Source organism: Coregonus clupeaformis, unplaced genomic scaffold (assembly GCF_020615455.1).
Source record: "Coregonus clupeaformis isolate EN_2021a unplaced genomic scaffold, ASM2061545v1 scaf1172, whole genome shotgun sequence".
NCBI classification, from domain to species: Eukaryota; Metazoa; Chordata; class Actinopteri; order Salmoniformes; family Salmonidae; genus Coregonus; species Coregonus clupeaformis.
The window spans coordinates 47958-63134 of NW_025534626.1; the positions used below are offsets into that span (position 1 = coordinate 47958).

Here is a 15177-nt window from a genome sequence, read left to right on the forward strand (position 1 = left end):
AACCTTTCATTCAATAAAAAACAAACCAAGCTTGAATAAAAAACATTATAAATTCAAACAAAGTGTTAGCCAATGTTTTCCACAGGTTTGTTCTGCCAACATGAAAATACCAATGAACTAAGACACAAATTAATAATAAGACAAGACTGAGACACACATAGAGAAAGAGATGTGGACAAATGAGAGTATGTTGCAGGCTAAATGTAGTTACAGTGTTTCCATGAAGCTCAGTCTAATGGGGAGAGGGAGACAGGGCTGAGTAATAGACAAGCCACCATTATCATGTCTCCCAGAAGAGGGGGAGAGGAGGGGAGAGGAGGAAAGGAGTGGGTGTCTGGCTGCACCATATTACCATTTCTCCACACGCACCATGACCCAGGGGCTAGGCAGAAGAGATTGATTTTTCCCTTCCAGCATTTTCCATTTGCTGTCACTCTCACAAGGCATCGTCATCATAGACCAATGTCTCACGCCAGATGGCGTCACTCCTACGCGACGCTCGTCCCTCAACCCATCAGTGGAGACGGCCGTCGGGCTATCTGATGTGAGACAATGCATCATAGACATGATGGAGTTATTTGGCTCACACACATACACACACACACATTCACAAAATAACATCTAAAAATCTAAATCTTCTCATCCCACAGGTGCTCCAGCTAGTATCAGGGGTATGAATGCTGTATATTAGGCAAGCTCTCAGCACACACATACAGATACACACATGCTCCTTCACCCCTATTAACCCTGCCGTTAAACTTGAAGCAACAGTCTGAAGCTACCTTAGTAAGACGTATGGCTGAGGCAGCCTCGCTGCTAGCCACTGTCTATGGAGAGAGAACGAGAGAGAACAATAGCAGTGTGCTGGATCTATGTAGGTAGAGCTGCTGGGGCAGGGCTTGCAGTGTAGACACTTGGCTGTGGATAGGTTACAGGCTGCAGGCAGTGTGCTGTTGGGGAAGCTCCCTTGTATGATTAGGGATCAGACTCTTCTGGGAGAGAGAGGGGCTGGCTTTCTGGAGGAGGTTGAGGAGGAGGAGGAAAAGGAGGAGAGAGTGTGCTACCGTTCATTTAGAGGCAGCAGCAAGGGACTGAAGCATCGTCTGTCTGAGCTGAGGTAGGGGAGCAGGGCTGCATGGAGTGGATGAATACTAGAGAGTAGTGCTGCCTGTCTGTCTGTCGACACACTGTCTGGACTCTCACGCTGCATCTAGGATAGATTGTGTGTTGAGTGGATGATAGGAAGAGAGGATGCAGGTCTGATATGCACAGTATGTGTGTTTGTGATCATAATGTGGATAGGTTTGTGTGTGTTCACTACATCCAAGCAGGTGAGTGTAATGTGTATGTACACGTGTATGTGTGTGTGTGTAATGTGTAAGATTAAATGTGTGTGTATGCAGTATGTGTCTGTATTCATGTTTGTGTGTACATGTAAGGTATCTATACTGATGTATACATGTCCCATAACTTCCTCTGTTTGTGCACTGTTGTGATTATATTGCAGTGTTTTCTTAGGCTCCAGCTGTGTTGGAGTCATGGCTGCCTGAGGGACTGCTCCCTGGCTGTGTGGATCTGGAGCCCCCTCTGATATCATGCTGAGCTGGGCCAGCGGCCACCACTCTAATCCTGCTGCTGTCATACTGCTGCTGCCACCTGTGTCACTCCCTGGGTAAGTTCTCCCTACAGTACCACAGTGGAGGACATGGAAGACACTCTCAGAGTGATGGGCCATCAGAGACGTTATCAGACTGACAGATGCCCACTCTGCACAACTAGGGTAATCTACTGGGACAGGATGATAAGGAGATGAGCGGGAGGGCAGATGGAAAATCTGAGGATGGGAGATAGTGAAGAGGCTACGTCAGCTGAGGATGGGAGATAGTGAAGAGGCTACACCAGCTGAGGATGGGAGATAGTGAAGAGGCTACGTCAGCTGAGAATGGGAGATAGTGAAGAGGCTACACCAGCTGAGGATGGGAGATAGTGAAGAGGCTACACCAGCTGAGGATGGGAGATAGTGAAGAGGCTACGTCAGCTGAGAATGGGAGATAGTGAAGAGGCTACACCAGCTGAGGGATGGGAGATAGTGAAGAGGCTACACCAGCTGAGGATGGGAGATAGTGAAGAGGCTACACCAGTTGGGGATGAGAGATAGTGAAGAGGCTACACCAGCTGAGGATGGGAGATAGTGAAGAGGCTACGTCAGCTGAGGATGGGAGATAGTGAAGAGGCTACGTTAGCTGAGGATGGGAGATAGTGAAGAGGCTACGTCAGCTGAGGATGGGAGATAGTGAAGAGGATACGTAAGCTGAGGATGGGAGATAGTGAAGAGGCTACGTCAGCTGAGACTTTAATATTACATTAAAAGAGGAACTTATGAGGGATGATCATTAACAGATGGGCTGAGTAATGTCAGTATGACCACTCAATTTATCCAGACCTAATTTCCCTTTTAAGTGGATTTGTAATCAAAGTGTATGGTCTCAAAGACTTTGTCAACATTTGTTATGAAGGTGAGTGGTTTGGTTTCCTGCTCTCAGTTAATTAAGTATCAATGATATGCAACCCTGTCTGGCATAGTGCAGTAATTTCCTGTGGTTGGTGACCTTCTGTTCAGCTGGGAGAGGAGATGAGCTGAATAAGGGAAGAAATGTCTCTATTAACCATTTGGGTAAAGAACCTCAGAGTTCTAATAACTGTCCAGTCAATAGCAGAAATATAAGCTGGACAGTCCAGATAGTTCCACGTCTGCCTCCTCCCCTGCCAGCCAGCCTGTGCAGAAACAGGATTGATTATTGCACTGACTTTGAGTCGCTGACTGTAATTTATTTTTTGATAAGAGCGTCTGCTAAATAGCTCAAATGGAAAAATGTAATGGAGCTCCTCATATGAAATTCTGTCCTTCGTTAGCGGGCTGGGTTTAATGACATGGGCTGTGTGGACTGCAGAGGAGAGATAGGAGATGTGTAAGATCACATATTTTAATCTGCCATCTCTTGGGGTGTTTTTGTAAACCCCAGATCTTCAAGATGACTCATAAAATATTCACATCTTTCATCAGTACAGTACACAGCCAGGGATCCTCTGGAGAGATAGCCTGGAGTAATGCCTGACTGGCTACACACTCAGGTTACACTAATTGTAGATACACCTATTGAGCATTTCTAACACAATCTATACACTGGATTACAGATATCGTAAAGGGTTGGGAAGTGGTCTTCAGATTGTGTCATTCAATCATGACAATTCATGCTGAATTGTTGCTCCATTACAAAAATCTAATGAAGCAACTATGATGCCCTTGCTCTGTGAGGATTTTCCAGTCGTGCAGACTCTTCCCCTCTGATTTGATATGGATATCTTTGCTCAGTTTAAATTAATAGGGTCCTGTGGTTCTCAGCATGCTTGCTGGTGTTGGTCTAATGGAGGACATTAGAGCCAACTGCAGAAGAGATTTTGCACGAGTTGTATTTACTCAATTAAATGCTTTTTATTTCATACATACCTTATTTAAAAAGTATTACTTAGCTAGTTACTAAGTTACTACTTACAATAGATGATGGTGTGATGGTTGTACTGTAGGTGTTATATGACACATTGTTGGATCATATTTATATTGTTTTTCACAAAGGGTAGTGTTCAGAATCTCCCAGAGAAGCCAGACATGCAGCAGCATTTTCTGCATGAAGTTGTGCCGAGCATGTGAGAGAGAAAGTCTAAGGATGATGAATCTGCTAATCACAGTGATATTGACTGAGGAGGTCTAAGAATGCTACTATTGATCTTGAGCCTGAGGACGACACTGGGGTGTTAACTGTAGTCAGCCCCGCCATGGGCCTGTCATCTTCAGGTAAATTTACAGTCATATTGAACACACATAAAATAAGCCCATGAGCGTGTGGGGAATGATTTAAGAGCATTGTGTCCCTCAAGAATTGAATCGATACTTCTTCATTTTCTCCCTGCGCTGGAGACCTGTTTACAGTAATAATACAGCAACCTTACATCCTTCGTTTGAACTAAAGTGCTGAATATAATAAATTAATCGTGAAAATTGCTGGTGCTTAATTCTGCATTTACAGAGGCTAACTCCAGATGTTCCTCCCAGTCAGCAGTTGTATGTAGACTAGAGTGACGGCTGATGTCTTTAATATGGAAGGTGCACCTCCGGTCTCTCACTCTCTAAAAACCCAGCTAGCCCTTAAGGGGCACAAAGACCTCACTGTGTCCTTCACACATAAAAAGCCTCCTCTATCTAAGGTTCCATCCTCCAGCCCTTTTCTCCATCATCAACCCCCCTAGGGGCCTACAACACCAGGCTGCCATGGATACCAGCATGCCACAGAGGCCAGCTGATGCACTGATACAATGAGGTATCCATCAACCACAGTCACAACATCAGACCCATCTGTAATGAAGTTATGGAGAGTAAAACTCATTGGGGCTTCGTTCCTCATAATCCAGATAGAAAACACACTGAGTCAAATTAAATTAGAACAGAGCGGGGGATGACTGACAGGATTTACAGAGAGAGAGACCAAATAAAACAGAGCTGATAGGAAGAAATGCATTAGTGTTGGATGATGGAGGGAGGCAGACTAGACTGGCAGCCTACACTATTAAAGTCTTCCCACTTGACACTGGTGCTGGCATTGAGCAATGGAGTCAAATTTAATCTCTCCATGTCTATGCATCCCGCTGACAGTGAGTCATCAATTACGGAGGAAATTGGAGCACAAATGCAACCCTGGCTGCTATCTTTAGTTTATTCTGTGCAAAACCTTCATCAGCTTTTAAAGGTTTGGACAGCCTTTTGTTGCCTGAACCCCAGCCAAGTGACTCTAACCTTTAATCACTGTTAGATTGTTTATAGGCCTACTTCTATGGCGAAGAACTGGGGATGAAGCACCACTCTGTATTGGCAGCAGAGGAGTCTCTTCCAGGGAGGAAGAGGAGGATACATTTGAGGGAAAAATACAATAAAACATATTATTCAAAAATCCTCCTTGTAAATAAAATAACACTTCTGTTATAAACACCAACATATCTGATCAAACATACTAGTTTGCAGAGAATTCTAACAGGAAGGACACACTTGACCTTTGTCTCCTTCCATGAGCAATGGAAAACACCAAATCATCAACAAAAGGCATTGACTATGTTGCCTTGACAAAGTGACAGTGAGCTTTCTTCCTCTATAGATAGTGAATGTCTGGTCCTGGTCTGGGGGTAAACAGGGACCAGAGATGTGATTGTCATGATGCTGAGATCGCTGGGGTGATTTCCTGCATGTTAAACTGGAGATTGATGGGGTTATTGACAAAGTGCCAGGAGCCAGGGACTATGAATCATCGTCAATGTGCTTTAGTTGGGCTGAACATGGGCCATGAGCTGTTACCAGGATAATATCCCCTGTTAACACGTCGCTGACATGATGCAGCTTAAGGAAGGCTAATGTGGTGTTTCCCTGCCTCTATAGGAATCCCCAAACTGTCCTCCTATGCCAAGACAGAGGACAAACTGTTCAAGAACCTCTTCAGAAACTACCAGAAATGGGTAAGGCCTGTAGAATACCTCAACGGCACAGTACGGGTCAGATTTGGACTGGCCATCTCCCAGCTAGTGGACGTGGTGAGAAAAATATGATTATTATGGTATATTGTGATTTGTGTTTTCCTGATGATTATTTTGATGTTTGTCAATGCAAGCTGGACTTTATTAAGATACCTTAATAGAAAATGACTCAAGTAAAAGTGAAAGTAACCCAGTAAAATACTACTTGAGTAAAAGTCTAAAAGTATTTGGTTTAAAATATACTTAAGTATCAAAAGAAAAAGTATAAACCATTTCAAATTCCTTATATTAAGCAAACCAGACGGCACCATTTTCTTGTTTTTTAAATGTACGGATAGCCAGGCACACTCCAACACTCAGACATCCTTAACAAATGAAGCATGTGTTTAGTGAGGCTGCCAGATCAGAGGCAGTAGGGATGACCAGGGATGTTTTCTTGTAAGTGTGTGAATTAGACCATTTTCCTGTCCTGCTAAGCATTCAACATGTAACGATTACTTTTGGGTGTCATGGAAAATGTATGGAGTAAAAAGTACATTATTTTCTTTAGGAATGTAGTGAAGTAAAAGTAATCAAAAATATAAACAGTAAAGTACAGATACCCCAAAAACAACTTAAGTAGTTTAAAGTATGTTTTATTTAAGTACATTACACCACTGCAAAGAATATATCACTATACATACATTTAGGCTTTTAGGCTAGTTGTTTGCTCTGTACCACATTTACACACATACTGACAGTATAACAACACAAAGGTACAGATAAAACCTTTACAGTATGGTCTCTCCATTACAGGGACGAGAAGAACCAGCTGATGACAACCAATGTGTGGATGAAATAGGCAAGATCTTAAACATATTTTGGGGGGTGCATGGTATATTTAAGTGATAATGCCTGAAAAGCCTGTGTTTGGAGGATATATTGGTACGGGTGTTGTTAGGCCCGATACGAAGTCGAGGGCTGGCAAACCATGCCAATATATCCTCCATACACAGGCTTCGAGGGCATTATCACTTTTATACAATGGGTTACCAACATATTTAAATAATGACTTACATATTTTCATTAAAAACGTTATTTTGATACATTTATTCATACTATTTCATCCTTACACAAGATATAGGCCCGACACAAATCAAGGGTTGCTACGTTCTATTGGTTCGGTTCCCAGAGATGTGACACAGTATTTAAATATTTTTGTTCTGTATCGTTCTAAATGTTATATTGCCATACTGGCTGGCAACGTTCTTGCTTGCTAGTTAGCCAACTATGGCTAACTTACAGTCACGTCAAACAGTGCAGCCAGAATAACAACCAAGTAGCTGCATCTGCATTTGTTTAAGCTGTTTTCTAGTGACATTTATTTGGATACATCCATAACAATGAGCTAATGATGTGCGATTTCACCTGCCATAGAAAATGTGCTCTCTCGTCAGGACACTGTTGTTCAGAGGAGCTAGCCAACAACAAAGCTAACACAATCACTTCAAACTGAAGCTGGAAAGACTGCAAACTAGCTGCACTTGATTTTGTTTACCTGTTTTCTAGTGACATTTCTTTGTACAGTATAAATCCATACAAATTATGCTGATTCATGATTTCGACTGGCTGAGAAAAGCTGCCTGCCTGTCTGTCTTGTCTCGACTCGCGACCCCTACAAGTTCATTACTATGGGATAGCTGGAGATCAAATTTCAATATTGAAACAGTGTTACAAATGTCAGATAGACAGACAGCAAGGTTTATACAAATCTCCACTATTGAAAACCAATTGCTAGTCTAAAAGAAATGGGAGATAATGTCTAGATGCTTTTTACAGTGGAGGTTAAGTTTATAAATTGTCTGGCTGGGCTGATGAGACAGTGGATTGCGCAGTGAGATGGAACAGTGTAAATAGGCATTTCAATGTCATGGCTTTAGCCGGTGGTAACTTGTGGAATAGACATCGGCTGGAATGCGGTTTTAACCAATCAGTGTCCAGGATTAGACCCAGCCGTTGTATATTTCACAACACTCTACAGCAGTGGTTCTCAACCAGGGGTACTAGGACCCCTGGAGATACTTGGCCTATCCAGAGGGGATACTTGAAAAGACTCATAAGTCCATAGGGTTACTGGTAAAATGCTCATAAGCGGGTACTTCAGGGGTACTCCAGGCGGAGCAAAATTCATTTGGGAGTACAGTAACCAAAAAAGGTTGGGAACCCCTGCTCTACAGCAGCGTCAGCTAGACCAACAAAGGCAACATGGCATTTAGAGTAACAATCAACCTCCCGTCCCCCTGCATGTCCCCTTGTTCTTATGGCATTTCACGATGAGCTCACATCTTAATTTCTCCCCACCCTCCTCCACCTTCCCTTGTGCCCACACGAGCCACCCACTTTGCAGCTCTCGCCCCCCAGCAGCCTGCCTAGCCCCCAGCCACCCTGACAGCTTCATTCATATCCTCTGACTGCATCTGTTCTCTACAGCCAGGGAATCATCCCTCCAGACCAGGGTCTGCAGGTCAGCCTCTCCCTAGTCTGCCACAATGACAAACAACTCCATGCAAATCAGAGGACGGAGAGCAATAGCTAACATGGCCACATCTATTCATCAGCGGTGAATGAGGAGATAAGGTTGAAAATATGGCTCTGTCCACGTCAATGCTTATCTCCCACTATCTACGTTATTAGACCATAAATGTTTATATCCCCCCGTTGTTGTTTCACCTAACTGTCTTAAGATGAATGCACTAATGTAAGTCACTCTGGATAAGAGCATCTGCTAAAGGACTGTTAGCACTGAGAACACAGAAAGATTGTAATATGAAGTTGTACAGCAATAGTAACTCAAAGCGGAATAGAGAAATCCATCATTGGCTCTACTATTCTCACTACCAGGGTTGGTGTCAATTCCATTTCAATTCAGTCAATTTAGGAAGTAAACGGAAATTCCAAATCTAATTCCAATTCTACTTTATGCTTCTCTATGAGAAAAAAATTAGAATTTCAGTTTCAATCTTGAATTGACTTTGTTGAAATGGAATTGACCCCGACCCTGCTACTACTAGTGAACAATGAGTGTACAAAACATTAGGAATGCCTTCCTAATATTGAGTTGCACCCCTTTATGCCCTCAAAACAGCCTCAATTCGTCGGAGCATGGACTCTACAAGGTGTCGAAAGCTTTCCACGGGGATTCTGGCCCATGTTGACTTTTGTCAAGTTGGCTGGATGTCCTTTAAGTGGTGGACCATTCTTGATACACACAGGAAACTGTTGAGTGTGAAAAACCCAGCAGCGTTGCAGTTCTTGACATAAACCGGTGTGCCTGGCACCTACTACCATACCCCGTTCAAATGCGCTTAAATATTTTGTCTTGCCGATTCCCCTCTGAATGGCATACATACACAATCTATGTCTCAATTGTCTCAAGGCTTAAAAATCCTTCTTTAACCTGTCTCCTCCCCTTCATCTACACTGATTGAAGGGGATTTAAGAAGTGACATCAATATGGGATCATAGCTTTCACCTGGATTCAACTGGTCAGTCTGTCATGGAAAGAGTAATGTTTTGTACACTCAGTGTATAGAGTAGTGGAATCAATTTTCTCTCAGGAGGAGAAAAGTAATTTATGGTGTGCTCCAGCAACAGTCTTGTAAAAAGAGATGACCATTAATGAAAGATGGTGAAGGTGACTCATCCCTCTCTCTCTCTCCTGTTTAGGAATGGTTGGACATGAAGCTACGCTGGAACCTTGATGACTACCTGGGCATCACTACCATCAGAGTCCCGTCAGACTCCATCTGGATCCCAGACATTGTGCTCTATGACAAGTATGTACCATGCCCATCACTGCCACCAGTTTAGAACAAAAGATGACACTGATATTGAACTAAAGCTTTCTGAGCACTATAATCTCCGCATTAGGGTTGCAAATGGAGGGTATATTACTAGTCTTGACTTGGGCCGTAGCTGTCCGGAACGCCGTCCTAGCACGCCTTACCGGTACTTCAAATTTGTTGGGAATTCCATACCAGCCCCTATATAAAAACAATGTAGCCTTTTATTGGCCCAGACACGGAGGCAAAAAAGTTTGATCAAAGCAGAATGAAGGTGGCATCTTCATTGAATAGCAATGGCGAGTGGGCATTCATTTCCTAATTCTGTTTTGTTCAAGTTAATTTGCACTCAGTCTCTGAATCTGTGAGTGACAGTATAGCCTGTTCGAGATTGCGCAGATTGAAAACGTGCCAGCCGGAATGGCATGATGCCTCTTACAAATTGTCAAATTAGGATTTGTAAGGTCATGAAAAGTTATGGAAATTAGTTTAATAATTGTTGTAAATGTAATTCATGAAAGCACACTTTTAAATATGGTCAATCAATTAAAAAACTACATATCAGCCATTATCGGAATGACCCTTTAGCGCATGTCTGTGGTGCTGTGTGTGTGCCAGTGCGAGTGGGCCGTTGCCGGAGGAAAGAGAGCGCGACATTTCAGCAGCAGGTATAAAATAATTACAGACAGACTAACTAGATCACCAATTCAAAATATAACTTGTAGCAGTTATCTCTCTAGTTAACTAACAAACTAAGCATTCATTTCATTGTTGCCTTTCCACGGGCACTGTAGAGCCTAAATAAATGTGCACCTTTAGAAAGCTGGGATTCCCCTCTATTAAACAGTAGCCATGTAATTGCGACAACGTTAAAAATATTATAAGAATAGCCTAATTGACAAATAACTTGCTGTGCATAGATCTCCCCTGAACATGAATATTTGAGCCTTATATATAAACATGTCTAGTTAGATACCTTGCTTTGAAGTAGACTACCTTATCCATTTGATCCCTGATTTATTGAATGAGGGAATAATTTTATAAAGACAAAAGCATTTGGTTGTAATGTTGAAAAGCCAAGCCTGCACACCCAGGAGCTCTCCAGATGGAGGGTTGACCACATATTGACAACATGTGACTAACAGTGCATCTCTATGTGGGGGGCTATGTGCCTTGATCATGATAACATGTGACTAACAGTGCATCTCTATGTGGGGGGCTAAGTGCCTTGATCAAGGGCACAACGGCAGGATGTGGTAGGTCTACATGAAATCAGACACAGCAGCTTTCCAGTGTCAATAATGCTTACTTTTTCATGTACGCTATAATAATAGTCATGAAAATGTGTTAAAAGTCATGGAGAAGTAATGGAAAATGTGTTTAAACAATTAACAGTGAATAATCAGAGGTCTCTATAGTATAATGTCTAATGGACCGACTTGGAAAAAATACAGCTCCTGCACTCATTCCATCCCAAGTCAAGGCACTGTATATTACTGAAACATTCTAAGTTTACCAGTAAACTACCAGACTTTTGGTATCTTTCAGGGATTTTATGTAATCTATCACCAGACATCTAGTGGCCCTTTTGGGTACTTCAGATTATCACAGGTGTCTGTAACAATCTCTGACCCTCTGTGGCTGCTTTTACACATGCAACGCAATTCAGATTTCTTTGACCAATCACATCAGATCTTTTCACATCAGATCTTTTTCAGAGTTGGTCTGATTGTTCAAAAGACCAATTAATTAAAAAATATCTGAATTGTCTAAATGCAGCCTTAGTGGCCTCATCACATAAAATATCTGAAATAATTCAATAAGATGCTAAACCAAAAATGTTTTACTATGTCAATATGTCTTTGTTGTCAATGTTTTGGTGTCAAACTGGTGGCAGTTGTGAAAAAAGTTAATAGTTGGAAGAGTTGCAGAGTTAATTGAAAAGAATGCCATTGTTGATTAAATGCTTTTTTAATTAATTAGGCTATTTTCTCTTAACCATATGGTCTATCTACTTGAAACTCATGGACAATATGGACACAGATATAATAAATCAATACTATATATTCATTAAAAATAAATGTTTTCAAGTATAAATTACCAAAGTTACGATAGATTGTCATATATTTTCTGTTAATTACCAAAATTACTGAAGATTCCGGTAACTTTGGAAAATTACTGGTAGCTTTGCAACCCTACACAGCATACAGTGAGGGAAAAAAGTATTTGATCCCCTGCTGATTTTGTACGTTTGCCCACTGACAAAAGACATGATCAGTCTATAATTTTAATGGTAGGTTTATTTGAACAGTGAGAGACAGAATAACAACAAAAAAATCCAGAAAAACGCATGTCAAAAATGTTATAAATTGATTTGCATTTTAATGAGGGAAATAAGTATTTGACCCCTCTGCAAAACATGATTTAGTACTTGGTGGCAAAACCCTTGTTGGCAATCACAGAGGTCAGATGTTTCTTGTAGTTGGCCACCAGGTTTGCACACATCTCAAGAGGGATTTTGTCCCACTCCTCTTTGCAGATCTTCTCCAAGTCATTAAGGTTTCGAGGCTGACGTTTGGCAACTCGAACCTTCAGCTCCCTCCACAGATCTTCTATGGGATTAAGGTCTGGAGACTGGCTAGACCACCCCAGGACCTTAATGTGCTTCATCAGCCACTCCTTTGTTGCCTTGGCCGTGTGTTTTGGGTCATTGTCATGCTGGAATACCCATCCACGACCCATTTTCAATGCCCTGGCTGAGGGAAGGAGGTTCTCACCCAAGATTTGACGGTACATGGCCCCGTCCATCGTCCCTTTGATGCGGTGAAGTTGTCCTGTCCCCTTAGCAGAAAAATACCCCCAAAGCATAATGTTTCCACCTCCATGTTTGACGGTGGGGATGGTGTTCTTGGGGTCATAGGCAGCATTCCTCCTCCTCCAAACACGGCGAGTTGAGTTGATGGCAAAGAGCTCGATTTTGGTCTCATCTGACCACAACACTTTCACCCCGTTCTCCTCTGAATCATTCAGATGTTCATTGGTAAACTTCAGACGGGCCTGTATATGTGCTTTCTTGAGCAGGGGGACCTTGCGGGCGCTGCAGGATTTCAGTCCTTCACAGCGTAGTGTGTTACCAATTGTTTTCTTGGTGACTATGGTCCCAGCTGCCTTGAGATCATTGACAAGATCCTCCCGTGTAGTTCTGGGCTGATTCCTCACCGTTCTCATGATCATTGCAACTCCACGAGGTGAGATCTTGCATGGAGCCCCAGGCCGAGGGAGATTGACAGTTCTTTTGTGTTTCTTCCATTTGCGAATAATCACACCAACTGTTGTCACCTTCTCACCAAGCTGCTTGGTGATGGTCTTGTAGCCCATTCCAGCCATGTGTAGGTCTACAATCTTGTCCCTGAAATCCTTGGAGAGCTCTTTGGTCTTGGCCATGGTGGAGAGTTTGGAATCTGATTGATTGATTGCTTTTGTGGACAGGTGTCTTTTATACAGGTAACAAGCTGAGATTAGGAGCACTCCCTTTAAGAGTGTGCTCCTAATCTCAGCTCGTTACCTGTATAAAAGACACCTGGGAGCCAGAAATCTTTCTGATTGAGAGGGGGTCAAATGCTTATTTCCTTCATTAAAATGCAAATCAATTTATAACATTTTTGACATCCGTTTTTCAGGATTTTTTTGTTGTTATTCTGTCTCTCACTGTTCAAATAAACCTACCATTAAAATTATAGACTGATCATTTCTTTGTCAGTGGGCAAACGTACAAAATCAGCAGGGGATCAAATACTTTTTTCCCTCACTGTAGACTATATTTTGAACAGCACAGATTCAATTAATCCAACACGTCAAGCAAAGCCTGATTCAATCCTGTAGAAGAAAAACAGATGTTTATCCTTTCCTCTAACAGTGCCGATGGACGTTTTGAGGGCTCTGTCACCAAGGCTGTGGTGAAGTACGATGGCACCATCACCTGGACACAGCCCGCTAACTACAAGTCAGCCTGCATCATCGATGTCACCTTCTTCCCTTTGACCTGCAGAACTGCTCCATGAAGTTTGGCTCCCTGGACCTATGATGGCTCACAGGTTGTAGCCTACACAGCATTGTGAAACAGTCTACAGTATATTAATGACCATACAGTCTTTAACTGATGTCAGAAATGCGTGAATCTCTTGTTTATACTTTAGGGAGTTAAAGGGGAGATACGTCTGTTGATGTTTAGTCTTTTTCTAACCTTTTATTTACTCAACAGGTTGACATCCTCCTGGAGGACTTCCATGTGGACAAGAGGGACTACTTTGACAATGGTGAATGGGAGATAGTGAAAGCGACAGGTAGCCGTGGTCTGAGGATGGACGGATCCTGCCACTTCCCCTTCATCACCTACTCCTTTATCATCCGTAGACTGCCGCTCTTCTACACCCTGTTCCTCATTATCCCCTGTATCGGCCTTTCTTTCCTCACCATCCTGGTCTTCTACCTTCCCTCCAATGGCGGGGAGAAGATCTCCCTGTGCACCTCTGTGCTGGTGTCCCTCACCGTCTTCCTTCTCGTGATCGAGGAGATCATTCCGTCCTCCTCCAAGGTCATCCCTCTGATCGGGGAGTACCTGGTGTTCACCATGATCTTTGTCACGCTCTCCATCGTCATCACCGTCTTCGCCATCAACATCCACCACCGCTCCTCGTCCACGCACCATGGCATGGCGCCCTGGGTGCGCTGTATCTTCCTGCGCAGGCTGCCCAAGCTGCTGTGTATGCACAGCCATGTGGACCGCTATGCTAACCCTGGCTTGGCCAGGGCAGGACTGGCAGGGAGAGAGTGTGCAGGACTGGCAGGGCGAGAGGGGGCAGTTGGGGGCATTATGAAGGGCTCTTCACCAGAGTCCACCCCTCATCTCTCCTCTAGGAATAACCTGCAGGCTGCTTTGGACTCTATCCGCTACATCACCATGCATGTGGTCAAGGAGAACGAGGTCAGAGAGGTAAGATCCCATAGAGTTACAGAGAATCAATCTGCCCCTGCAGTATAAATGCCAAAGTTGGCATGAGAGAATATTGTGTTTGTTTGTTATGATTTTAACACAATTCAAAATCAATCCTAAAGTACTGAATTTAGGTTTTTGAAGTCTTACTGTAATTCTCTCTATATATTCATCTTCTCCATACTGTATATTTGTCTCCATCCTCTGATTGTCACATGCAACTGCACCTCTGTGTGCAAAGCCCTCCCACCCTGTGTCAACGAGGTCATGTGTTGGAGTCTGAAGGGCATGTTTGGTCTCTCTCTCTCCAGGTGGTGCAGGACTGGAAGTTTGTGGCTCAGGTTCTGGACCGTGTGTTCCTGTGGACCTTCCTCCTGGTCTCAGTTCTGGGCTCTGCTCTACTCTTCATCCCTGTCATCTACAAATGGGCCAACATCATCGTCCCCAACCTTGCAGGCAGCAGCGGATAAGACTAAGCTGAGACTAAGTGCACTGAGCACACCAAATTCAGAGACACTACAGTCAGTGCAGAGGCAGAGACACTTACTCACATGTGGGTGTGGGAGACCAGTTATAATTGCAATGGATTCTAGTTCCATCATGATTCTTGATTGATTTGTTTATATGAATGAGGGATTATTGTCTCTATGTTGCTGTATCTGTTGATAGATTAAATTAATATACAATTGTTTTATATTCTGAAAGGAGGATACCTCCCTATAGGCATATCTCACAAAGTAAAGTACATAAATGAATACAATTATCCAGGTTGCTGTCTTTCTTGGT

General features: G+C 43.0%; 1 protein-coding gene and 1 pseudogene across 1 annotated transcript; both read left to right on the top strand.

Moving 5' to 3' along the window:
• Positions 1-1602: 1602 nt before the first annotated feature.
• Positions 1603-5694, top strand: LOC123486360 (neuronal acetylcholine receptor subunit alpha-5-like; the record flags this gene model as incomplete). Its single annotated transcript, XM_045217669.1, has 2 exons — positions 1603-1672; positions 5483-5694. Coding segments are annotated over 2 exons (237 nt in total), but the record flags the coding sequence as incomplete, so codon positions are not given.
• A 2027-nt stretch (positions 5695-7721) lies between these two features.
• Positions 7722-15151, top strand: LOC123486359 (annotated as a pseudogene).
• Positions 15152-15177: the final 26 nt, after the last annotated feature.